Genomic DNA, 24,225 nt, shown 5'->3' with positions numbered 1-24,225 from the left:
CTCTCTTGGGGTCGTCAGCACGGATGCTGAGTGACTGTCTCCACCTTTCTCCCCATCCCTGGTTCCTGGTGATGCTCACTTAGACCTCCCATGGGCCAAGGCCCACCGTGACCACACTAGTGCCTGCCTGCCCCTGGCTCTGGCAAGGCAGCACTGTCTCCTCATGGCACACTTGTTCCATCACCCCTCCTCTGTCTGAGCCCCGAGACTGGGACACCCTCAGCTCTGGCCCATAGTTGGTGCTCAGGGATTCTGGTGACCACATGATGGGTGGGGGAGGGGAACAGGCTGGGGGCCACGGGTCCCCCAAGGGAGGAGCCGGGGCACAGTGGTGGGGCATGGGGGCATCTGGTTAGCCCTAGAGGGGAGCCTTGGGGCTGAGCCTGCTTGTTGGGGGGTGGGTGTGACCAGGGAATGAGTCCCGGGAGCCCTGAGCCTGCCACCTGCCCCCACTGGCGGAAGATAAGCTGGCCGGCCCTGCCTGGGTCTCTGAGTCCTGGTGAGTGGGGGGTTCCAGGCGGGCAGGGAGGAGCTGTGGGAAATAGGACACCAAGACCCACGGGGCCCTGAGCCCAGCCACCACCACTTCCTCCTGCAGCCAGCCTGGAGCTGACAGGTGAGCTTGGGGGTCTTAACTGCCCCTGTCCAAGGACCATGACTGGACACCCCCCCACACACACATCACCCCTCAAGGCTGCTCTGGGCAGGCAGGACCATGAGCAGCTCTGGGATCTCTGCCAGGGAGGAGCAATGCCACAACTATCATGACACTTGTAATGACCCTTGATGTGACCCAATCCTCTGGGGAGGGTGGGGGAACCAGGACACAGAGAAGTAAAGAAACTTGCCCAAGGCCTTGCATCTGGGGCAGTGGATAGGCTGCCATGTGCTCTCCCTTCCAGGGTCCTGTATTCTCCCCGAGGCCTAACGCCTGTTTGTAGAGACAAGGGGCCACTCATGGACCTTGAAGAGCTGTGACCTTTCCTGTGAAGGTGGACAGGAAAAGGCTTCTCAGGAGATAAAGATCCCCCCTGCATGGGGGTGTCCTTCCCAGGAGTACCATGATTCCCTCCACCAGGCCTGCCACAAGTTGGGTTAACTGTGGGCAAACAGGTCCAGACCAGGGACACACCTCGGATACCATGAAGGGTGCAGGAAAAAGAATGGTGGGTGGGTATGGAGTGGTCACCAAGGGCTTCTCGGAGGAGGTGACATTTAAACTGTGACTGTGAACAGGGAGAACTGCCCGTGCAAAATCCCGGGATTGGAGAAGAGTTTGGTGATTTGGCTGCTGCAGCCGAGGATGGAGCACCAGGACGAGAGAGAGGCGGAGAGGCTGGCCAGTTGGGGTTTATTCTCAGCACCGTGGGACACAGCAGAATGTGGACCCTGGGCTGCAGGAAGGACCCCAGCGAGCGGCTGCCATGGCCCGGCAACCACCTCCAGGCTGCCCCTGGTTCTTTGCCACCTCCTCAGGCCGGCTCCGCGTTCTTCCCTGCCTGGAGCCTGTCCCGTCTCTCAGATCAGGGCCAGCGGGCTGGTCCCCCACCTCGGTCCCTGGGGGCAGAGGCCCAGGCGGGCGAGGCAGAGGGGGCGGGAAGAAAGCGCGGGGCCTGAGAAAGCCCAGCCTGGCTGATAGAGGAGAGATTGGTTTCAGCCAGAGCCGCGCCTGCCAAGTCCACATCCTACTGGCGGCCTGCACTTACTCAACATTCATCACCGCTGAGCTCGGAAACTTTATCAACGCTAGAGGTTGGCGCCATCTCTGGGCCTGGCCACTCCCGGCCCTCCGATGGGCCCGATAGCCGCTGATAGATTACGCGAGATTGTTTTACTCTGGAGAACCGATTACGGACACTCCTGGGGGAGGGGTGCGGACCACGTGGCCTGGGGGTGGGGGGAGGGCTGGGGTTTTCCAGAACACACTGGAGCGTGTGGCAGAGACCCCACGGATGACTGGTGGAGAAGAGGAGGGCGTGAGGCCACTCGCAGGGCAGGAGCGGCAGTCAAGGCCATGGCGCGTGGCAGGGCGACCGATGCCGTGGCACAGCCATGAGTGGGCAGGGGGGCCGGGGGAGGAGAGGACAGGGCCGCGGAGAGATTCTCTCCAGATGGGCCGATAAGGCTGACAGATGGGAGCGGGGCCGCGGCTAATGGAGCCGTCGCCGCGCAGCCTGCGTCAGACGGATAGAGGCAGACTACTTCCCGGCTGGGGCTCCGTGTGACAGGCCCTGCCATCTGATGGGGGGGTGGGAGACTTGGGGGGCATGGACTAGGCGCCAAGCCCTCCTCCACTCTCACCCCTGGGGGCTGCAGCCACAAGAGTCCCATGGCCAGACCTGCCCCCGGGCACAACTGCCTCGGTCCCACACTGCAGAGGGCCCTCTCGCTACAGGAACTCCCACACCCACCTGGGCTCTGGGTTCCAGGAACCCAGAGGGCGGGGGGCAGGTGTGTCCTCCTCCAGGCAGGCCCTCTGGATGCTCAGAGAGGCAGAACCAGGATGCGCATTGGGCCTGTGAGATTCCAGTGTCCAGACTCAAGGCCAGCACCGTGGGTGCCTCTCCAGCACCTGGGGACGGCATGCAGTGAGGGAGGAAGGAGCACGGTCCTTTGGGGACAGGGTCTCTTTTCCTGCTTGGTGTGCCTGGTCAGAAGTAGCCCAATCCCCTCTGCCCCCACTGCACAGATGGGGAAACTGAGGCCCGAAGTGGCGGGGCTCTGGGGCCCACGGGGAGTTGGTGGCTGTGCAGGGCCTGAGCCCCGACCTCCTGTGGGGCCTGTGGGGCCTGGAGCCACAGCATCCAGGAAGCTGGGGGCGGGGACACCAGACGGCCACTCACCACCCTGAGCCCGGCTCCTCAGGTATAAAGTGGAAGTTAACCATCAGCCTCAAGTTCACAGATGAAAGAAGGAGGCTGCGGGGGCTAGGGGACTGGGCGGGGGGGGGGGGGGGGGCGGTCAGGGTTCAGTGGGACAGAGCCTCATTGGGAAGATGAAGAATTTCTGGAAATGGAAAGTGGGGATGACTTGTGAATGACTTACTGCCACTGAGTTACTTGAAATGGATAAATGGTGTTTCACATCACGTGAATTTACCAACCAAGCACAGACACATACACACATACATGTGGGTCTGCCACCTATCACCACAAGCAACAGTGGGGCTCCCTGAGTGCCCGTTCCCTCCCTTAGGGATTCAGATACACACCCCTCCACAGCCTGCCCCACCATGCTGCCCCAGGCCACTTGCTAGCTTAGGAGACAGGCCAGGCCTTGGCGGGGTCTGGTCCTGTGTCCACGGGTATGGGCCGGGGATGCTGGGGAGGGCATCGAGTCCACGAGGGCGGTTGGGTGAGCTGACTGGTCCTGGGCAAACCTCTGTGGCCGGTCATGGCCCAGCCCTGCTGGTCTCTCCTAAGAGGGGCCAGGCTTCCCTGGCCTGGCTCCACCCCCTGCAGCCAGCATCCTCTCCCCGCAGCCAGCATTCTCTCCCCTCAGCCAGCTGTCTCTCTCCCTGTAGGGCTGCTGTTCCCTCTGCCCCACACACACCGTGCACCTCTGCGTGTCTCTTGTCCATCCCTGTCCGTTCCCGGGCGTCCTGAAGCAGCGAGCCTCAGCCCTGCCCACGACCCACGGGTCCACATCCCAGGTGGCCATGACCCACGACAGCTCCCTCTTCCAGCTCTCTTTATTCCCTGGGTTCACTCTGCTCCCCTGGGCCAGGGAAGCTCAGTCGAGGGAGCATGTATGGAGTGCCTGCTGTATGCCCTGCACTGTCGGGGGAGACAGAGCAGCTCTGCTGCAGTCACCCGGCGGCACTCCAGTTTTGGCCCGAAGGCCCCCTCCCCGCTTCCTTCACCTTGATCTCAGTCCAAACTCCTTCCCTCCTCACCTCAATTTTCCACTTAAGCATTTTTGAAAAACACCCACGCCTGTGACTGCTTTTCAGGTCATGGAGCCCTGTGGGTGCCGTGGGAGCCGGGGGGCCTTGGCCGGACTCTGGGCCCCATCTTGCCAACGAGACATCCCAGGGGATGCAAACTGCCCTCAACACGGTGAGAATTCCCCAAAGTTTCTTGATTGCTTCCTAGAGACATGGTCCATTGTCGTGTAAACTAGGATGGGCGCTGCGGGGAACCCCAGTTTCCAGAATATACTCAGCCACAGACAGGAGAGAAGCCCCCACACCAGACAGGGTACTGGGTAAGCTCTCACTGTGCGGACAGGACAAGGCCCAGGGAGCGCACAGACACCCTGGAGGCAGCCAGGCCAGGTCTGCCTGCCTTATGGACCACTTAGCAGTTTTGGCCAAAGGGTTGGTCTGTGATGCGTCAGGATGCTGCTGAGGCCCCTGCCTCCAGCCTGGGGCTACATGGAGCTGGCAGAGTGAGAGTCCAGATGAGGATCCCAGTGGGCAGTGCAGAGGGAGAGGGGGCAGCTCACATCAGGTCTGGAGGTGCCCCAGACACATGCAGTGGGAGGGGGAGCTGGCCGGCCTTGAGCTGTCCCGCCCTGCTCTTGAACTCTGTGTTCCCATCTGGGAGTCAGGGCTGGCTGCCCTGATCCCAGGAACACCGAAGTCCTGGGCCCCCAACTCAGTGTGTGGGGGTCTGGGCTCTGTGGGTCAGCAGGAGTTCACCCAAAGACCCGCCTGTCCATTCCCCCCCAACGTCCAAACTAATGTGAGGCCTGGACTGGGGTTTCCAGCACTGGGGAAAGGTCCTGCCCAGGACACTATTCCCCATATTAAGGGCTCCCCTGGAGGTCCCGCCCACTGAGGAGGCCGCTCCTCCCACAGTGCTCAGCCAATCCCCGGCGCTCATTCCTGCTCATTTGCATGCCACGTTTCCACCGGCTGAGGCCACACAGGTTAGGATCTCAGTTACCTGACTGTAGGGACCAGCGGGTACTGGGGGACCTGGCAGGTTGGAGTGGGGGCTACCTCTGGGGGAGACTGTCTCTGCCGGGCCGTTCTGGGGAGCCTGAGCGCTAAGGGCTGGGGCTCTGATGGGGGTGGGGGAGCAGGCTCTAGGTGGGGTGGGTGGGTGCTGGGCTCAGGGTGACCTGGCTTAACCTCAGGTCTGGGTCCCAAAGGGCCACCTGCTGCATAAGAACTCTGATTATGGTGCGGGCTCTTCCTTAAATCCTCCCCCTCCTACCCACTATGATGACTCAGAGCAGGAAAGATACTGACCCAAGGTCACACAGCCAGGACGCAGCAGCACAGCTGGGACCTCACTTCCAGTCTGGCTCCCACCGCAAGGCTGAGTCCTTCCCTCCAGGGAGGCCCTCTAGGGCCAATCTTATTTTTAGCTGCCTCGTCTTGTCTCGGGGAGGGCTATATTTTGGCTTCCTTGCAAAGTGGTGACGACACTGATGACGGCTTTACGAGGACCCAGTCCCCCGGCTTTCACCTTAGATCTGGTGGCACCATGTTTGTGGCTCTGAGTTGCAGGATGGTGGGCTGGCAGGTGTGTGCGTGTGTGTGTGCACAGGCTTTGTTCCTGGCATTTTGGTGGGTGAGATAAGAGGAAACAACAGAACCGCTGGGAGCGGCAGGCAGATAGATAATGCGATAGGGCTGCTCTACCACCAGGCCTATCGGCTCGTATCGCAGTTCCCTTTTCTTTCTTTTTGCTTGGGGGGCAGGGCGGAACACACCCCCACCCCACCTCCACGCTGGGACCTGAGCTGGGGGCCTCCCTCTCAGGCGCGCTCCTCTGCATCTTTAACACACCCAGTGCCCAGGCCCGGAGCCCCTGGCTGGAAGGGGTTGGGGTTCCCAGGGTCCGTGTCAGCATTGAGGTGGGTGACGAATGCAGGGGAGCACCCGCTCTCAAGAGAGGACTCAGTTCGCTCTCACCAGCCACACCAAAAGGGCCCCGAGGAGGCTGACCCCCATTCTAGGATGAGGGCAGGGAGCCCAGAGAGATGACACGGCTGGGCTATGCTGGGGCCCAGGATCTGGAGAGTGGATACAGAGTTCCTTCCTTGAGAAGTCCTGCCAGCCCCGGGAGGGTAGGGCTGGGTGGGCACAGGGGCCCTCAGGGAGATGACCAGAGAAGCCACTGACTCCCAGCCCAGTGCCTGCAGGGCAGGCCTTAGTGTCTTCAGCCTTGTTTTTGTAGACGTAGAAACAGAGGCTCAGGACAGGGAAGTGCCTATGAACACAGCGATGGGCAGGTTGGATCCCCTCCCCACCCCCACATTCTCTCTGGCCCTGGTGAAAGCAGAGGGTCCGAGGGGAGGACTGCTGGGCCCACGGGACAGATGTTCTGGAACCCCCAGGCTGCTGTTGAGAGCACCCCGGAAGGATGCTGGCAGGATGGAGGAGGAGTTGCCACCAGCAGGGAGGCTTCGGGGACCCTGGCCCCTGCAGGCGCCCCAGGGAACCCCACGTCCGGCTGCATGGGACCCAGGATGCTCTCCCTACCTCTCTCCCTCTGCTCCCTCAAAGGCCGAGGAGGCTATAGTGCAATCCTGCCTGTCGCATGGGTGAGGAAGCAGTGAGTCACCTGCCCATGCCCTCCTCCACCTGGGGGCAGGGTTCAAACTCAGACAACAACGCCCACCACTCTGGGCCCCCTCCCCCACATATGCATCCATTTTACTGGAAACAGCTGACTTCCTTTAGAATACTGAAACGAAATAACACCCAAAGACAGAAAGAAACCAAATAGTCACCAAAGGGGCCTATTTTCTGAGGACAGATGAAATGACCCCCACATGTAAGCGGGAGCAGTCGCCCCGACATCCCCCACCCACTCTTGGAAAGGACTGTGCGGCCTCATGCTCTCTGCGTCCGGGCACTTCCCAATTAGCGGGCAGCCCCCTTAGGGCAGGTGGAAGCCCACGGGTACCAACACCCTGAGAACCTCCAGGATGGAGACCCAGACCTTGACCAGGCCTCCACCTCAGGTCCCTACGGTTCCCTCCTCTGCTGTGTGATCTTGGCTAGGTTACGGAACCTCTCTGAGAGCCTCGAGTCTGCCAAGAAAAAAATGAGGTCGCTGGGGCCCCTGCCAGGATGTCGGGAGGATGTTACAGGAGAACACGGGTCACGTCCAGGCCTGGCATGCAACAAGCAGTGAATGGAGCTGTCAGCTAACAAGGGTTCTACTTGGATGGGAAGTGGGGAGCCCCTGACTCACCGAGAAATGTCAGTGACTATCCCGTCAGGCCTCCTGCCTCTAGGATCTCATTTCTCAAGAGTTGCTTAAAAAATAAATGCAAAGAGCAGGGAAGACGGCCAGCTGTCCCGCGCCTGCCAGGAGCCCCAGGCAGCCCCTCTGCTGGCTTTCTGCGTGGAGAGGGCGGGGTGCCTGGCCGCCTCTCCCCGCCCCCGCCTCCCCCACGGCTGCCGCACCTGTCCCTCAGCTGGAGGATTAGCCCCATGGCGGCCCTAATCGCGCTCATCACACCATCAGCGCTGGATCTCGGATCAGCTGAAGGAGGCGGCTTTATCCAGACAGACGCGGAGATGGCACCTCAGCCCCACCTGGGCGCCAGCTGTCACATGTGGCGGCCGGCAGGCCTCTGAAGGTAGGGAGGGGAGACAGCTGCCCCGCTGGGTCCCTCAACATTTACGGGGCACCTACTATATAACCAGGCATGGCCCGTTTCAGGGGTCGGGGAGAGAGAGCAGAGACCCAGACAGGCAAATTTCCCACATTCTCACCCCACACCTGGCCCACTGGACAGAGGACACTGAGGCCCAGAGATACGTCCCAGGAGTTGGCGCCAGGTGGATGGTCCAGACGTCCAGCTCTGGCGAGGAGCTGGTGAGGACTCCGTCCCCATGAGGGTGTCCCTTGGCCCTCACTCCCCCCAACACCACTCCTGCTACCCTGGCCCGGGGACACTGTCTTCACACAGAGGCCTGGGAGGTGCAGGCCGGACATGCCAAGGTTCACGGCCCGCGGCGGGGCCAGGAGAGGCTGGGAGAGATGGCTCCCACCCTGCCCACCCTCCTCCCTACCTTCTTTTTCAAAAACATAATTTATCTGTGTATTATCAAGAAATCCAGACACTTTAATCAGTGAGCTATGAAGTCAGAATTTCCATTCTTATCTGCGGGAGGAGTGGAAATGGAGGAGATAGCGCGGAGGGATCGCTGGTGGGGAATGTTAATGGGTGGAGAGGCTGGGCTATTGGCCACGGAGACGCCATATCTCCCCCATTATCAAGGCCGTATCTCCCCAACCATCTCGGCGCGGTAATGGGGCCAGTTCAACTTTCCAGTTATCACAGGAGCTGAAACCTGCGCCCGCCAGAGGCCTGGACCAGGAGACAGTTCGGGCAGCCCAGGCCCAGGCCGGCAAAGCCCGGATGGAGAGGAGGACCTGGCTGGGGCCCCCGGGGACCCCTGACCATCAAGGCCCCCGCAGTGAGTGGAGGGGGTTCCTCTGTTCTCTGGGAAAACGTCCGGTTTTGGTGGAGCGGAACATAGACATCCTGTGCAGGAGGGGAAACTGAGGCAACAGGCCACCTCAGGGTCCCAGTGGGGCTGGGTGGCCTCGGCCCTCCTGAGTCACACCAGGCCTACCCTATGACATGAAAAGGGTGGGTGTGTGGAGGCATGGCAGGCAGGGACGGGGTGCAAGCAGCCTGCCCTCCTGCCTGCAGCCCTCAGGGTCTCCACCCCGCCCACCCCCAAAGCCTTCTCCAGGTTCCAAGCCCCAGGAGCAGGAAGCATCAGTAATAAAACAGCCCTGGTGGGCTCTACCCCTGCCAGTCCTGACCTGGGGTTCGGGGTATGCTCAGCATGGCCCTAAAATGTTGAGGGCTTGCCACCTGCCTGCAGGTCCCGACGTGGGACACCCTGGGGGATGGGGCACCAGGGCTCATAAACAGAACACCTCTGCCCATTCAGAAGCAGGGGTCCCCACGGCCACTCACTCCTTGGGGAACACTATAGCTGAGGTGCGGGGCAAGGGGCTCACCCGGGGGCCCCGTGTGCCTGGGAACTGCCCCAGGTGGGCTCAGTCACCAGGTGCCAGTGCAGTCCTGGCTCTGGTCTCCCTCCTGCAGCTGGGGGCTGGGCTGTGGCCTCTCTGGCCCAGGAAGGGAAGGGACTGGCCCAAGGTCACAGAGCCAGCAAGGAGACCCCAGCTGGATGCTCTCTGGAACTGCGGGAAGGCCTCAATTTCCTGGACTTAAACAGAGTGGCACCACGCCCTGGTGCTGTCCCAGCAGGGACAGCTCTGGACTGGGACACCACGACCGTCACCATCCTCTGCTCCCTCCAGGGTGGGAAGCTCGAGCTGCCGTCCGGAGTATGACCTTTCAAATCTCTAAGCCTCAGTTTCCCCTCTGAGCACTGAGCTAACTGCTGAGCCCAGGTTGTGAGCTCACGGCTGCCAAGAGCTGGACACCCAGCAGGGGCTTAGTAGGTGCTCAGCTAACACCTGCTGTCATGACCAGTGCCCACACTGTTGCTGGTCTCAGGATGAGCTTGGGGCCCCATGAGCGGGGGTCACACGAGGATGCTGTGGCTTTCTTTCCCATTACACGGGGCCGAGTGCCTGATGCCAGGGGTGCCTGAAAAGCAGAGCGGGGCTGAGAACGCAGCAGTGTCCTGGATGACCTGTGGGGCGGGCCCTTGGGAAGCTCTTCCCCGTTGCCCACCGCAGGACGGAGCCGAGATCCCTGTCCGGTGGCCCCACCCTCTCCCGCTCCTGCGCCTGGGACTCCCAGGACTCCACTCCTGCTGCATATTGCAGGGTGGAGAAAAGGGAGACTAACGCAAGAGGCTGCGGCAGGTGCACGTGGCAGGTCAGGAAAGCTGGACGGCTTTAAGTGAGAAGCCAAGAGGAACTGGCAAGAAGCAGGGCAAGGGAGGTGGGGGGATGTCATCCCCCTCTTCATTTTAACTTTGCCAAATGACACAGACGACGCAGGGGTTCTGGCCCAGGCTGGACTTCTGCCGTCAGGTTTTGCCAGCCTCGCTGCCCTGTGAGCTCAGTATAATGGCTCTACTGAAATCTTGCAGGGGAACTGAGGCTTGGGGCAGGGGCTGGGCATGCACCCAGCCCAGCGTCTCCACGACATCCCCACGATGCAGAGGTGGACACTGAGGCTCAGGAAGGCAGCATGATGTCTGCGGACATGCAGAGCCCAAGACCCCCGCCCCCGGGGTGCTCCTGCAGCCACCTGCCACCTGCATACAGAGCCCCCACCATGGCTGGCCCCTCCTTCCCGGGGTTCAACACGCACCCTAGCTCTGGGGGTGCCCAGGAGCTGGCGTGGGGTTACACAGACTGCCCCTCTGATCCCCTCTCCACATCATTCATGTCCTGTGTGACCCTGGCGCAACCACCCACCCTCTCTGATCCTCCATTTTCTGGTGCAAAATGGTTTGAGAACCCCAGTCGAGTCTGGCTAGCTGGGTCTCTGTCCCTGGACCAGCCTGGGGACCTGGGCCAGGGCTGAGCTCCAACGGTGTGGGGCTCACGGAAGCTCACATCACACCCATCACCTCTTTCACGGGAGCAGAAACCGTGACTCCCCAGCCAGCAGGCCCAGGAGAGGCAGAACGGAGGGACAGAAGGGGAGGGGAGGGGCCTGCCTATCTGCCCGGCTCTGGCCCAAGGTCAGCCACCACATTCCTGCCTGAGCGGGCACTGCCTTCTCCCAAACAGGAGACCAGAGGAGGGGGGAGGCGGGGCTGGGCCAGGAGGACACAGGACAACTCAGGAGGGCAGGGCGGGTGGCTGGAGGCTGTGTGGGCACTGCCCAGAGAAACCTGGGCCCACCTCTGGGGCCCACAGACCCCAGTTCCTGGGTCACAAGGTCTTGAGCATGTCACTGCCTCCCAGGGCCTCAGTTTTCTTGCCTGTGAGATGGGTCAGTCCATAAGGCTGATGATTATTAACAGCAGGTAAGATTAACTGGGCTGGAAAGGGACTGAGGGGGCCTGAACCAGCCCTGTCCTGCAGTCAGGGCACGTGGTCCATGGCTCACCCCCAATGCAAAAACTAATACATGAAGGAAAAGAAGACAGGAGGCAGGACTCTGTGTGACACAGCCAACCCTGGGTAATTCTGGCAAAATATCAGCAGTGCAGCCAGCAGCTCCCAAGGCTGCCACGTCCACCCAAGACATGACCCCGGACAGCACTTTACAATTTGCATCTGGGATCTCACGGACCAGCTCCAGGAGGAGGTGCTCTTATTAAGCTCCCACTTCAAAAGCAGCAACTGAGGCAGGAGACAGGCCCCTGACCACAGGGTCACAGCAAGGCCAGGACTCAGGCCATGTGGCAGCCCACGCAGAGTCAAGGGCTGGCCAGTGGCCTGGATCTCAGAGCTCCCATGCCCTGCTGCGGGGCACTGGGTTGGGTGGGGTAGAGATGGAACCCCTGGGACCCGGAGTGAAAGGGTCCTGTCCTCAGCCCGCATTGTGGCCCCAGGGACGGCTGGGGTGGGTGGCAGCAATATGCCACCCAGCAACAACAGCCCCCCTCTGATGTGGGAGCCAGATATGCCCCACATGCATTGCTCATTGCCTCTGTGTCCCAGCCTCGCGAGAGCATGTTCACACTCCTTCCACAGGTGAGAAAACACAAGATACCTCCTGAGGCCCCTGGGCTGGCGGCTGTGATGCCGGAGCTGAAGGCAGGCCCACAGGGCTGGAATGGAAAGTTGGGGAGCGGGGCAGGACTCAAGGCCCAGCCTCTTGCCATCTTCATCGAGGTGCTGGGCTGGGATATGCCCATTGAACCAGTAGGCAAATTGAGGCAATGGTGGGACACCACACTGATGCTGAACGGGTACCTTCGGCAAGACTCTGTTCATTACAGGCCTCCAGCTCCTCATCTGTGAAGTAGGTACAGGGATGCAGGAGGCCCTAGGGTCCTCTCATTTGGTTACCTGACCCCACAACCCTTCAACTCTGGGCTGGCTTGGTCCAAACCCATCCAGAGCTCAGGCAGGGAGGGGAAGAGGGGGGTGGGGCAGAGGGGGAGGGGTGGGAGAGGGGGAGGGGGTGGGGGAGAGAGGAATGTTGGTGCCAGCTGCCCAATGCAGCCCTTCTTCTCTGATGGTGAAACCGCAGTTCAGAGAGGACAACTGATGTCAGGTTTGCACAGCCTGGGCATTTGTTCGGCAAGCTGTCATTGGAATGGCTAGAGGGAAAAACTAGCCACGAAGAGGAGTGAGGGGAGTGGGGGAGGCTGGGGTGCCCACTTCCTGGACAGGGTCCTTGTATGTGTTTTATTCTCTGGAGACAGTTTGGGAAAAGAGATTTGTCTCTCACAGATAAATTGGAAACCACAGATCTGACTTGACCAATGGACCACAAAGATATCTCGGAGAAGGGGGATGGGGATGCTGGCAGCTGTCTGAGGTGATGTGTATTTCACATTGATGTCCAGGGACCACCAGCGTCATCATCCCTATTGCGTAGACGGGGAAACTGAGGCCAAAAGGGGGTAAAAAGAGAAGCCAGAGAGAAACCCTCCAGATCTCAGCTTGAGCCCAGGCCCCAGTGAGAGGTCAGCCCTGATGGGGGCTGACCCTCCTCTCCTCACAGGACCGTACACACTGCAGCTTGAGGGCAGCTGAGTCCTTACATGTGGGGCCACCTGCTTCCCGTTGCCACAGTCGAGGACATGGAGGCCCACTTGTAGGTGTTGGCCCTCACTTCTACAACCCTCCTGGGGCCAGGCCACTCCTGCCAGAGTAGGGAACAGCGGGCAAGGTCCAGAGAGCAAATATGCTATGGTGGCCTCAGTCTCCCCCTCTGTGAAATGGGGACAGGGCTGTTGCCAGGACAACCAATAGGATGGTGGGTGGTGGGCAGGAGCCAGCCAGGCGCCCAAGCGCTGCCCGGCCAGCCTTCGTGCGGGGCCAGGCCTGGGTCTATTTGGGGGTGGGGGGGCGATACCCATCAGCAAGGCAACAACTGCCTCCAGGAGGAGGCCTGTCGATGGCAGATAGGCTGCCGGGAGTATTATTCACGAGCCCGTCAAGCCCCAGGAACGTCTGGTTGGCATAGAAACAGGAGATAAGGGGTACAATTAATGGCATCGTGTTCCCTCCTCCTTTCTTCCCCAACTGACCCATTTAAATCCCTGGCGGTGCTGGTGCCATGTTGGGCTCCCAGTGACCTCTGGGGAGGGGTTGGTCAGGTGGGCGGGATGAGACCTGGGCTCAGGCCCCGGGCAGGGCTGGCTAAAGCCTCCTGGGAGCCCACTCCTGTCAACATGAACATCTCAGGAAGGAGCCGTGGGAGACTTGGCAAGGGCAGGGCTGGGGAAGGACTGCTGGGTACCTCTGCTCCCAGGGGCCCATCGCACAGCTGCGGAGACTGAGGCTGGGAAGCCCAGAGGCAGACAGAAGTGAGGAGCTGTGGTTCCTCACTCCTCTGAGCAGCGTGCTGCTCAGGGCAGGGCCACGCTGCCAGCCTTCCAAGTCCAGCTGTCATTTTCTTGGGTGAGAACTTCTGTGCACTTCCATTTCCCCACAAGGTAAATGGTAAGAATGGGAGCCACCCTCAGACACCGTGTGGCCTGGCGCAGAGTGAGCAGTAGCTACTACTGGTATCACTGTTACTGCCTAATAAGCAAAAGAGCTGTCTTCCCTCAGACGCAGGAAAACCAAGAACTGCTTGGAGACAGTGTGAAGGCCCAACCTTAGGGCCTGCGAGCCCAGTCTGGGTCGCAGCCCACCAGCTGGGGCTCCAGTCAGGGGCAGCTGTGTAGCCAAAGCCCCCTCTCTCCCTGCTTCTCGGCCATTATGGTGCGGTGGTGGGTATTGCAAGGTGGCCCCTAGAACCAGGCGACTCCCTCGGCCTCCCACACCTGGAGGGGATGTGCATGGCTCTGTGAAGATGATCCCTCTTAAGTTCCTAACAACTCAGATAGAGACCACCTCAGCCCCTTCCGGCCCCACCCAGGCTCTCCCTGGAACTGGCTCAGCCAGAAGATGCTGCCAGCCCCCAGGTGGGCGTTGGGCTGCTAGGGGGAGCAGGTAGGTAGCTTAAAGCTCGGAGTGAATGAGTCATCCTGTGGCCACCAATAATTTGCTTAATCAAACTCTGAGGATGTGTGAAAAACACCCCCACCTGTGATGGAGCGGCTGCTGGGGCATGGACCAGCTGCTGGGGCATGGACCGGCAGGGCTTCTTCCAGGAGCCCCTTGCCTGGCTGTCCTTGGTTTCCACTCGCCATCTAGAATCATGGCCCCTGGGCACCCTCCCACTGCAAAGGGGCTCAGCACCCCCAGTCTGACCTGGGGGCTTTCCATGTCCCCAGTGTTGAGAGCTGGAAACTGAAGCTATCCCATTGTCCCTAGAGGCACCCCCATACTGGGCTCTTTCCTGACCTCCTGCTGGAGGTCCCCCCCTTGCAGGCAGAGCCCCATCTGCCCCCTCCCCCATTTCCCACACTGCTCTCCCTCTGCCTCTGATTCGCTTACCCCACCTCTGGCTCCCAGGGCAGTGACTGTGACCCAGTGCTTGCATACAGCAAGTGCTCAATCAAGACCTGCTGAATGAATCAAGGCAGGTCCGAGTAGACGTTCCCTTCTGATTTTCAGGACCCGTTCAAAAAAAAGCTAGTACACTGGGCTCCCCCAACCTCAACCCGGCAGTGGAAGCCACTCTGATTCTTTTCTCAAAAACAACAACAAAAACTGCAAGCAGGTTATACCTACCACTTGCTGGGAAGACCCCCAACCCCAAAGTGACTCAAGGGGGAAAACATCCTCTCTCGTTCCGCCTCCGACTGTATCTCACACCATCTAATAGGAATCAGGGTTGGGTGTCCCCCACCTCCCGGCCGCTGCAAAGTCAGTTTTCTTTCATTTTGACGGACTGTACCACCCGCAGGGGGAGGACCAACTTCTTGGCAATGAAGTGTGTTTGGGATGAAAACTCGCCCAAAGGGACCCAGGCACGCATGCCCCTCCACCCCTCTCCGGCCTTCGGAGGACCCCACTCGCCCCAGCCGCGCCGCCCCCGCGCTGTTGTTGCCTCCAACCCTGCCGGGCCTGGTGGCCGTAGATAAGGCGTCTTATCGCTGTTGGAGATCGCCATCCGGCCGACCGGCCCCGGCGCTTATCTGAGCTCCCATCGACCCGGGCGGGAGGAAACCTCGGCGGGCCGGGGGCGCCGGGGGTCCCTAGCTGCGCCCCGCCCCGTGTTCCCCGCCAGCGCGGCCCGGCCTATCTTCACAGCCATCTGGCCGGCCAAGGCCGCGCTCCCGCCTCGCCCTCCCCCGCTCCCACGTTTGAAGTTAATAAATGGGAGCGCCTATCGCCTCCGCCATCGGTTGTGCGCCTTATCAGCGCGGCACATCTATCTGCGCGCGGAACAAAAGGCGTACAGAGGCGCGGGCAGCTGCGCCCCGGCTTTGGTGGGGGCACGGGGGCGGCGCCCCAAGCGCTCCCCCCCCCACCCCCCGCTCGCGGCCTGGTCGCAGGTAAGGCCAGTGGAGCGGGCACACAGCTGCGAGGGCCCGTACGCACAGCCCGGGGCAGAGGGCGGGCGTGCGGGCGCCGCCGCTTGGTGACAATCAGCGCTCGCATCTTAACGCGCCTAGATCTGCCCGGGGGTGGAGGCGCCCCGGGCCGCAGGCTGAAGGGATGGTTCCCCAGCTCCACCTCCCAGTGTCGGCTCCCTCCCTAGCCTGGTTCCCGGGCGCACTGAAAGGGGACAGCGGGGCTCGCCCTCCCGCCCGCTTTGGTCCCTGTCCACAACGCGCTCCGCTCAGCCCAGCCCGGGCACTCGCCTTGCTCTGGGCCTTATCGGCACTGGCATCGGCTCCCAACCTGCAATCTCCCTGCCCACGTTATCTGCATTTCTCATCACGCTGAAACACAGACACACGCACACACGAGAACAGACCCAACAGAGGCACACAGGGGAGGAGGGGAAAAAGAAACCAGAGAACCAGCGCAGATCGGGACCTGTGGGTGGTTTTAATACTTCAGTTGACTTGATAGAAGGCGACTTTCGGAAAACAGTCCCGCTTACACGCTGAGGAGTCAGGTTACGGGAACCCGGATTCACGCTTGCCTTCCCCCTCTATGGGATCTGGGGACTAGACACTCCCCCAGGAGCACTCACAAGGGGTCCTGAAGGCAGAGCTCACGTGGACAGAAGAGGCAGTGCTCAGGAGCATGGGGCTGGCCACCTCTTTGCCCCAAGGACTTGACGGGCTGGCCCGGGAGATGTAACCCAGGTAGAAAGCCTTGAGCCCTGGCCGTGGCTGCAGAGGCGTGAAGTTATTATTGGCGTGGGGTGGGGACTCCTGCTTCCTGTGCACTGCCCTCTTTCAGCCGAGTGGCCCCAAGAGTTCAGGGCGCTCTTATCGCTGGGGTAGGGGGTTGGGGGCTGGGCATCAGCAGTGACTGCCTGGTCATCCCTGGGGAATGGCCTTTAGTCCAGATGGGTGAGAAACTTGGATGCCTGGCCCAGGACTGAGTCCCGGGAGACCCCTCCCTGACTAGGAGCAGCCCCTCGGATAGAACGGGTGCGGATGTGTGACCGCAAGCCTAGGAGCGCAAGAGCCCCTGTGGTCCTGGCTGGGACACAGGGAGAAGGCCTCCAGGAGGTTGTCCCCGGCAGGGAAAGCCGGAGTTGGAGACCCGGTAGACAGGGCTGGAGCCCAGCTCATGGGCTGTGGTAGCAGCACCCCCGCTCCCCACCCCCAGCCAGGAGGTTCTGTGGCCAGAAGGCATGGTGGTGGGCACCCGCGGTTCTCTGTTACTTGGCCTGCACTTCCACGCGCCCTGGGTGCCCCTTCTCTCTCTCAGGTCTCTCTTTCTCCCTCTAGATACAAAGCCTGGGAGAGTCAACCGCGCGAGATAAGATCACAATTTCAGCCCGTCCCGACAGAGCGATCTTATCAGGATGGGACTTGCAGAATGGAATATTTTAAACTTTATCTGAGCCCAGATCGGGGCCGCCTTATCGCTGCACCATCTCTGGGATGCGGGGGAGGGGCAGGCCGCGAGGTGGCCGCGCCCCCAGCCACCCCGTTCCGGCCCTCTGGGCGGACACCCCCTCCAGGCCGGACCCCCGGTACTACAGCCCAGACGCGGGGGCCCGGCCCGCCGGCAGAGATTAGATTACGGCGCGCTTGGCACACAGCGCGGGGGGCGCGGCGCAGGGTGAAGGTCGCGGGCGCCGCGGGCAGAGCGGGGCGGGCCGGGGGCCGGGGTGGGGGGGCGGCGGGGGTCGGGGCCGGCGGGCAAAGTTTGACTTACGCTTGATCTGCCGGGGGTTGCTCTGTTTCCTCCTGGACATGTCTCCGGCGCCGCGCGCCCTCCCGGCGGCCGCCTCTAGCCCCTGGTGGGCGGCGGCGGGCGGCGGGGGCGCGGCGGGGCCGCGGGGCGGCTCATGCCCCCGGCCCCTAGGCTCCACGGCCGCCCCGGCCCGCGCCCCCAGCCCGCCGCGTCCGGCCCGGCGCCGCTGAGGAGGCCGGAGTCTCGGCCCTGCTGTGCGGCCGCGCAGACTGCCGGGGGCGGCGGGCGGCGGGCTGCTGCCGGCTTCTCCGCTCCCGCGCAGACGCCGCCGCCGCCGCCGCTGCTCGGCTCTTCTCAATGGAACCTGCGGGTAGCGCGCGGCGGACCTGGCGGCCTCTGCCTGGGCACTCGGGGCGTGCGGGCGGGGCGTGCGCGTCACGGCGCCGCGCCTCCGGGCCCGCCCCGCCTCTGGCCCCGCCCCACCCCGCCTGGTCCCGCCCCTGGCCCCGCCCCCGCCCCGCTGCCGGGCCCGCCTCTGGCCTCGGCCCCGCCTCCGGCCCCGCCCCCGCCCGCGCAACGCGCGCCCGCCCCCGGGCGGTCTTGCTTCCTCACGGCTTTGGCCTCTCCCCGCCTCGGCAGGCCCCGCCCCGACACCCTGGCTCGCCCCCTTGCTTCTTTGCTGAAATGGTCCCGCCCCACCTGCTGGCCCCGCCCCGAGGGAGCTGGCCCCCGCCCTGGGGGAACCTGTGGCCTCTTCCACACCTCTTTTGGCCCTGCTGCTTTGTCCCCAGGCCTGGCTCAGGCTCTGCGACCCAATACACTCCGCCGCTCCGGATCACCGCGCCCGACCCGGCTCAAGCTCTCTCTGGATCCGCCCCCCGATGCCAGCTCCGCCCCCAAGCCTGACCTGACCTGGTTCGGCCCCTAAACCCCGAGGCCCCGCCCAGAGCACACCCCAAAGCCTGGGCTCCGCTCACCGCTCCATCACTCCGCCCCGCTGCTCTATAACTCCGTCTCCAGGGCCTCTGACCTGCCCAGAACTCCTAGGCTCTGCGACCACCCTCCTCGGCCCGCCGGGTATGGGACAATGAGGGCCGGGTCAAGCAGCCCGAGGCCTTGACGTCCCACATTGCCTGGGACCAGATTTGGGGTGTGGAGCCGGCTCTGGCACGGTGGGGATTCCACCCAAGACTGGTGGAAGCAGCATCCGCGGGGTTCGCCGCCTCCGGTGACCAGAGCTCCAAATGGAGAGCGAGGGACTTCGGGCCCTCCTCCCTTGGGCCCAGATCTGGCTGGAAATCCGGGAGGCCGCAGAAGCCAGAGGCCTGTGCCTGCTCTCCGTCCCCGCCGCGACAGCCCCTAGGCGTTGCTCCTCTGGGTCTCTTCTTCCCAGGCCGTGCCTCTCCAGGGCGCCCCTGCTGGAGGCCCAGGAAGTAGAAAGGAGCGAGGTTCCCACGGTTAGTACTGCCTGTTCCAGCCGTGGACACGGAGGCCAGCCCTTCTGTCCTTTGGAGTATGTTCATGGGATCCCAGAGGTTCCCACCCCCCTTTCCATGAGGCTCAAGGTCACACAGCATCAGAGTGGTTCCTGGGAGCTCAACTGTATTCCTTTAATATTCTTGGCCTGCATTTGGTGCCTGCCTTCACCCCGCCGTCCCCAACCCCATATTCACAAGAAATAGGAAGTTAGCAGGGGCCAGAGGCTAAGGGGAAGAGCTTTGCAAACAGGGTGTCTGGACGCTTGTCCGCAAAGCTGGACCCACCCACCTGATGGCAGGTGATCCTCACAGTAATGTGTGGGGGCTGACTGGGTGCTGAGCACTCTGCCCTTAGACCCCCTCATTCTGACTCCTGTTGCCCTTGCCCTTCCCCATTAGAAGATGAAGAATTTGCCCCCAGGACCTGGGCACTCTCCCCTGCTGCTGCTGCTCTCAGGAGGGCAGGAGGTTGGCAGGTGGGGCAGAAGGCTGAGGTCCCCCCAGGATAAGCCACTGCCCCCAGACAGGCCAGAACACTGAGGCCAGGAGGCCAAGAGACCTGTCCAGAGTCATGAGCTTGCCCACGCTTCCCACTCCCTGCCCAGGCTGTGCCCAGTGGAGCTGGGCCATGGCACCTGCAGCTGCCATGGTGCTGTACCCCTTCTCTGCGGAGTAAGCGGCCCATAGTTGACTGATTCACTCAGCCCGGGGCTCCCACTATGTCTGTCAATGAGATAAGGGACTCCACCTGTCTGGGTTTCCCATTGGGCCTGCTGCCTTCCCAAAGTGGGGAGCCTCTTTACAGCATGGGCACCTGGCAGTCAGGGGGATCCCTGGAAGAGGTGGCCACGAACTGGACCTCTGCCGGGCTTGAGGCTCCATGCACAGCAAGTGGCACCCAGGTTGGTACCACTGCTGGAGTGGCAGGAGGTCTGTGTGGAGGAGGGTTCTGAGGGTCAGCAGGAGCAGAAGAACCACGACCAGTATAGTGATGCCTGATCCCTGCAGGGGTTGGGGGGGCTTCCCTTGTGGCTCAGTGGTAAAGAATCTGCCTGCAATGCCGGAGCCGCAGGAGACACTGTTCGATCCCTCAATGGGAAGATCCCCTGGAGGAGGGAATGGCAATCCACTCCAGTATTCTTGTCTAGAGAATCCCATGGTTAGAGGAGTCTGGTGACCCACAGTCCACGGGGTTGCAGAGAGTCAGACACGACTGAGTACGCATGTTGAGCGTGAGGGGAGAGAGGACTGGCAGCACTTCAGGCTGCTCTAGGCTCCTAAGACCCCCATTGCCCAGGGACTTAGGGGCAGGGGCAGGTCAGAAACAGAACCTGCTGACCAGGACCCACTTCATAATTATCAGGGCTCAGTGGAAAATGAAAATATGGAGCCCCTTGTTCAAAAATTAAACATTTTTGTGCAGCCTCAGAGGAACCTTAAAACAAGGCTAGGGTTCCATGCACCTGTGCCGGACACCTGCCTGTTAAACGCCATGACAGCCTTGACTCAGGCCGGTGCTGGGGAACTTTGCTTCCATGCTCTGCCCCCTCTGTCTGCCTTGCAAGGGATGTTATTCCCACCACTGAAAAGATAATGACACTGCAGGTTGCTTGTGACCGATGGCGGGCTCACTGAACCTGACTCATACAGGCCATGACACCCTCCACAGAGCTCTATTGATCACGACAATAAACTGAGGAAAGAGGAGCAAGGAATACTGAAGAAAGGAAGGCCTGGCTTAGGACAGAGCAGGAGTCACCTTTGCCTGGGGAAGTCAAAAAAGGCTGACTGGAGGAGGTGTCATCTCTGTGGGGTTCAGCAGGAGTCCCTGCTCAGATGGCAGAGGGGGAGCTGGGAGAGGGGCTGCTGCGGGGTCCTAGCGGCCACCTGCATTCCTTGGGGGAGTGTCACGATTCACATGCAAACATCACTGGTGGTGGAAACAGAACCATACTCAGTGCACGTGGGCATTTGCAACACGTGCCCTGGAGCTGGGAAGGGCTCGGCGTGGAGCTCGGATGCCCTGACCACGGCCTGATTGTTTCCTGCTTTGCTGAATTTCAAGCCCTAATAGCCTGGAGGCCCTGGAGAAGGTGCCAAGGGTATCTGGGCCCAGGAAAGGCTCCTAGGGACAGCTCTGGGTGCCCACACTAGGGTCATATCATTATCAGCACCTCTAGCCTTTCCCTGGTCCTTTTTGGGACTGGCTCATGGTCTCTCATGGCATCCTGTCCTAGCAACCCTCTGGTGGTCCCTTGGCAGGAAGTGGCAGCGCTGGGCCTAGGATACAGCATCAAGGCTGTCGTGGTGGTACTGACACTGAGGCTCAGAGTGTCCCTACAGCTCAGAAATGGTCATGATTCCTGTATCCCAGGCAGCCACAGGGCACAGCCCACGTTCTTAACCCTGGCTGGGCCCTAGGAGAACAGGGTTCAAATCTTGGCTCTGCCACATAGGAGGCTGTGACCCCGAGCAAGTCCTTAAGCTCTTGGTTTCCTCATCTGTAAGTGGGGTGCGGCAGGACCCTCTAGTCTAGATGTCACTGGTTCCAGGCTCACATCAGCTCCACCTCTGCCCTGTGGGCCAGCAGTCTGGGGGCCTGGCTTTGCTGATGGGCATGCTCTGTGCTGCCCTGTCCCAGGGGGACTGCCCAGGAGCAGGCAGTGGCTGTGGGTGGGGAGGGGGCTGATTGTGGCACTTCCCACATAGCCAGCTCTGCACTGGTTGTTAGGCCAAGGAAGCCATAGAATGTTCTAGAAACTTAAGCTGAACACTGAAGGATGAAGATGATTCAGGAAAGAGTGGTAGGAGAAAGGCATTCTCGGCTAAGGGAGGAGCAGGGGCAAAGGCTGGGAGGGCTGGACAGACTAGGAGGAACATGTCCCTAGCCCAGGTCAGGTAAGGGGCTCTGACTGCCAGGCTGCACCGGAAGTCCTCTTTCTGCCTCACTGTCCCCCCCACCCAGTGTCCCTGACTGCACCTCCTTATAGCCCTGAGAAGCCCCTTGGGGACTCTGCCATCATCCCCACCCAGCTCTAAGCCTCCTTCACCCACCACCCTGACCGCTGCTGGCCCCACAGCCACTCCTGCCCCCACTGCAGGCTGAAGCCAGTGGGACCTCCCGAAAGCAATAATCTCAGCCGGCCCCCCTCAGTCCTCCTCTGAACCTCCCTGAACAGGTCCAGGTGTCCTGAGGCCCCTCACGCTGTTCCCGCCACTAGCGGCACACTTCCCTCCCACTGCCCGCCCACCTTCCCTTCCTTGCGGAGGCCCTGATTGCTTCCAGACCACAGTAGGCCTCTCCTCTCTGGTTCAGCCTGCAGGGCCTGGGTGCCTTTTCTGTGGTTCTCAGCACTCTGTTACCTCACACGTGGGGTGAGGGCAGAGAGCGGCGGATGGCTCCTCAGTGCCAGGCCTTGTGCCAAGCACTGTCTGAAGAAGGGACTCTCAGAATTCCTATTTGCCAGACAAGGAAACAGGCTCAGAGAAGTGAAGTCACCCCCTCCCAGGCCACATAGCAGGTGAGGAGCAGAGCCTCCCTCGGAGATCCACACCTGCTGCTCCAGCATGACCCCTGGTGGCTGCCCTGTGGGGAAGGGGGGCCCAGGCCTCTCTCCCCTGTCACCCATCAGCCCCAGGCCCTGGAGTGCTGGGCAGCCATGCTGAGGGCCCACGCTGACACTTGTCATAACACTGGCTCTGTGAAGGGTTTAATTAACTTCCTGTTTCAAGTTGGGGGGGATAATGAGTTTTAAGCAACACGTGATACCACAAGGAGGTCACACAGCAGCAAGGATGTCAAAATAAATTAAGCTAGGGATCAGAGGCGGCCTGCAGGACGGGCAAGGGAGGAGCCAGGCGATGCCGGGGACAACTGGATGCCACCCTGAGGTGTTGGGGCCAGGCTGCCGCGGGGGCTGGGGCTGGCTCTGGCCTGGGGGATGGGCTCAGGTATTCCCTGTCTGAGGGGAGCAGAGGGTGGGACACAGCTGGTCCCCTCTGGGCACGGCAAGACTCTCTGAAACAGTATCTCTAACAAGCCGTGCCCTCCAAGGCTCTGGGACACATGGGTTCTGCCTGGACACTGTCGTGAGGGGTTAGTGACCCACCCCCTCGTGCAGCTGCCCAGGTGTGGCCTATTTACCAGCCTGGTGCAGACAGGAAATATTATCTGGACGTTTCCGAAGGAAGAGAGTAGGGGTCAGGAAGCTCACACTTCCTCGTCCGCCTCCTTCCTTCTCCCTCCCCCTTCCTCCCACTCCAGCGCTGGTGGTTCAACTGTGGACAGCACACAGGACGCGGCACTCGGAGTCCAGCGGCAGGACAGCAGCCAGGATTAAGGAGTGGGCCGTGGGAGCCCCAGGCAAATGCGTCTCAGTCCCGCAGCTCAGGCCTGGGCACTGTGGCGCAGCTGTCACCTTAGCAGGTGGTTAGGGAGGCCGCATCTGAGCAAAGCCCTGAAGGAGGGGAGGGAGGGAGCCAAGTGGACGGCGTGGGGAGAGGCTCTGGCCAGAGCCAGTGAGTCCCAGCACTTAGCCCTCGGAGGGAGCCCAAGAGTCAGGGCTGGACATGTTTCTGATGACTGCTGCACCCAGGGGGGATGGTGAGGCCCTGGGCACTCGCCCTCCTGTCTGGGCCCAGCAATGGGCCTGGGTCTCTTAGCAGCTGAGACAGAGGCGTGTTCAGGCCCAGTTAAACCTACGGAGGGCCCTGTCTGCATCCTCTCTCAGCCGGGGGCTCCTGGGAGGAGGCCGGTGGCCTTGAGCTGCAGCCCACAAGGCCAGGCCAGCTGGTCAGGGAGGCAGCCATTGGCCCGTGGGAAGGGGCTGTGGCCTTGGGTGCCCAGGCCCAGGCTGGAACGCTTGGCGTGGCTGCTTTTGGGCAGTGGTCCTGTAGCCACAGTAGCAGGACCTTGGGCCCACTGGCCACCCACCAGTCAGGCAGAGAAATGGTGTCTCGTGGGGCATAGCCTCAGGCTCAAGACCAGAGCCCACTGTGGCACATTCTCAGGTGACATGGACAGGACCCACAGCCTCCGGGTCCTGTCCCCCCACGGCGGTGCTTGGAGGGATCCCGGTGACGTGGGCCTGGCCCATCGCTGGCGGCCCTCTCTGTGGGACTCTGGACGTGCGGATTCTTCTGCCTATGTGAGCGTGGCCTTCTACACCCTCTCCCTGGGAGGCTGCGTTCTCTGAGCTGTCTGTGGCTCCGAAGCCTAGACAAGCCCATCCTAAGGACATTCTCCAGCCATTCCCAGTGGACATGCCCTCTGGCCGCCCAGGCAAGCCTCCTGCTTCACGGGGTCTGGGGATGGGGCCCGGGGATGGGGCCTGCCGCCTGCTCCACTGCCGGCTCTCTCCCTCCGGCAGCTCAGTCCCACGTGCCGGAGCAGACCCCCACGTGCTCTCCGGGCTGTCCCTGCCACCTGCCACTCCTCACCTGCTCCCAGGCACTATCTTCTCTCCGGGCCCATGTCCGGACTGGTGGGGCCAAGGGGTCACTGGGGTCAGGCTTTGGGACCTGGTGGAGTGCAGTTGTCAGATACAGTGTTCACG

At 61.7% G+C, this 24,225-nt stretch overlaps 1 protein-coding gene across 4 annotated transcripts in view; it reads right to left on the bottom strand.

Annotated features, from left to right (window-relative positions):
* ZFPM1 (zinc finger protein, FOG family member 1) overlaps window positions 1-18,237 on the bottom strand; it is a 61,890-nt gene extending 43,653 nt beyond the window's left edge. For 3 of the 4 annotated variants that reach the window (XM_065925175.1, XM_065925178.1, XM_065925176.1), the window contains exon 1: window positions 17,214-17,659. In XM_065925175.1, the coding sequence (XP_065781247.1) occupies window positions 17,214-17,253 (40 nt within the window). In that variant the 5' untranslated portion in view covers window positions 17,254-17,659. Of the gene's footprint in view, window positions 1-17,213; window positions 17,660-18,169 lie in introns of those variants that run through there. The other variant, XM_065925177.1, reaches the window with a different exon arrangement.
* Between the last annotated feature and the right edge of the window lie 5,988 nt (window positions 18,238-24,225).

This window comes from Muntiacus reevesi, chromosome 2 (assembly GCF_963930625.1).
Source record: "Muntiacus reevesi chromosome 2, mMunRee1.1, whole genome shotgun sequence".
In the NCBI taxonomy this organism is placed as follows: domain Eukaryota; kingdom Metazoa; phylum Chordata; class Mammalia; order Artiodactyla; family Cervidae; genus Muntiacus; species Muntiacus reevesi.
Note: the sequence above shows the minus strand (reverse complement) of the source record. Positions and strands in the feature narration are given on the sequence as shown.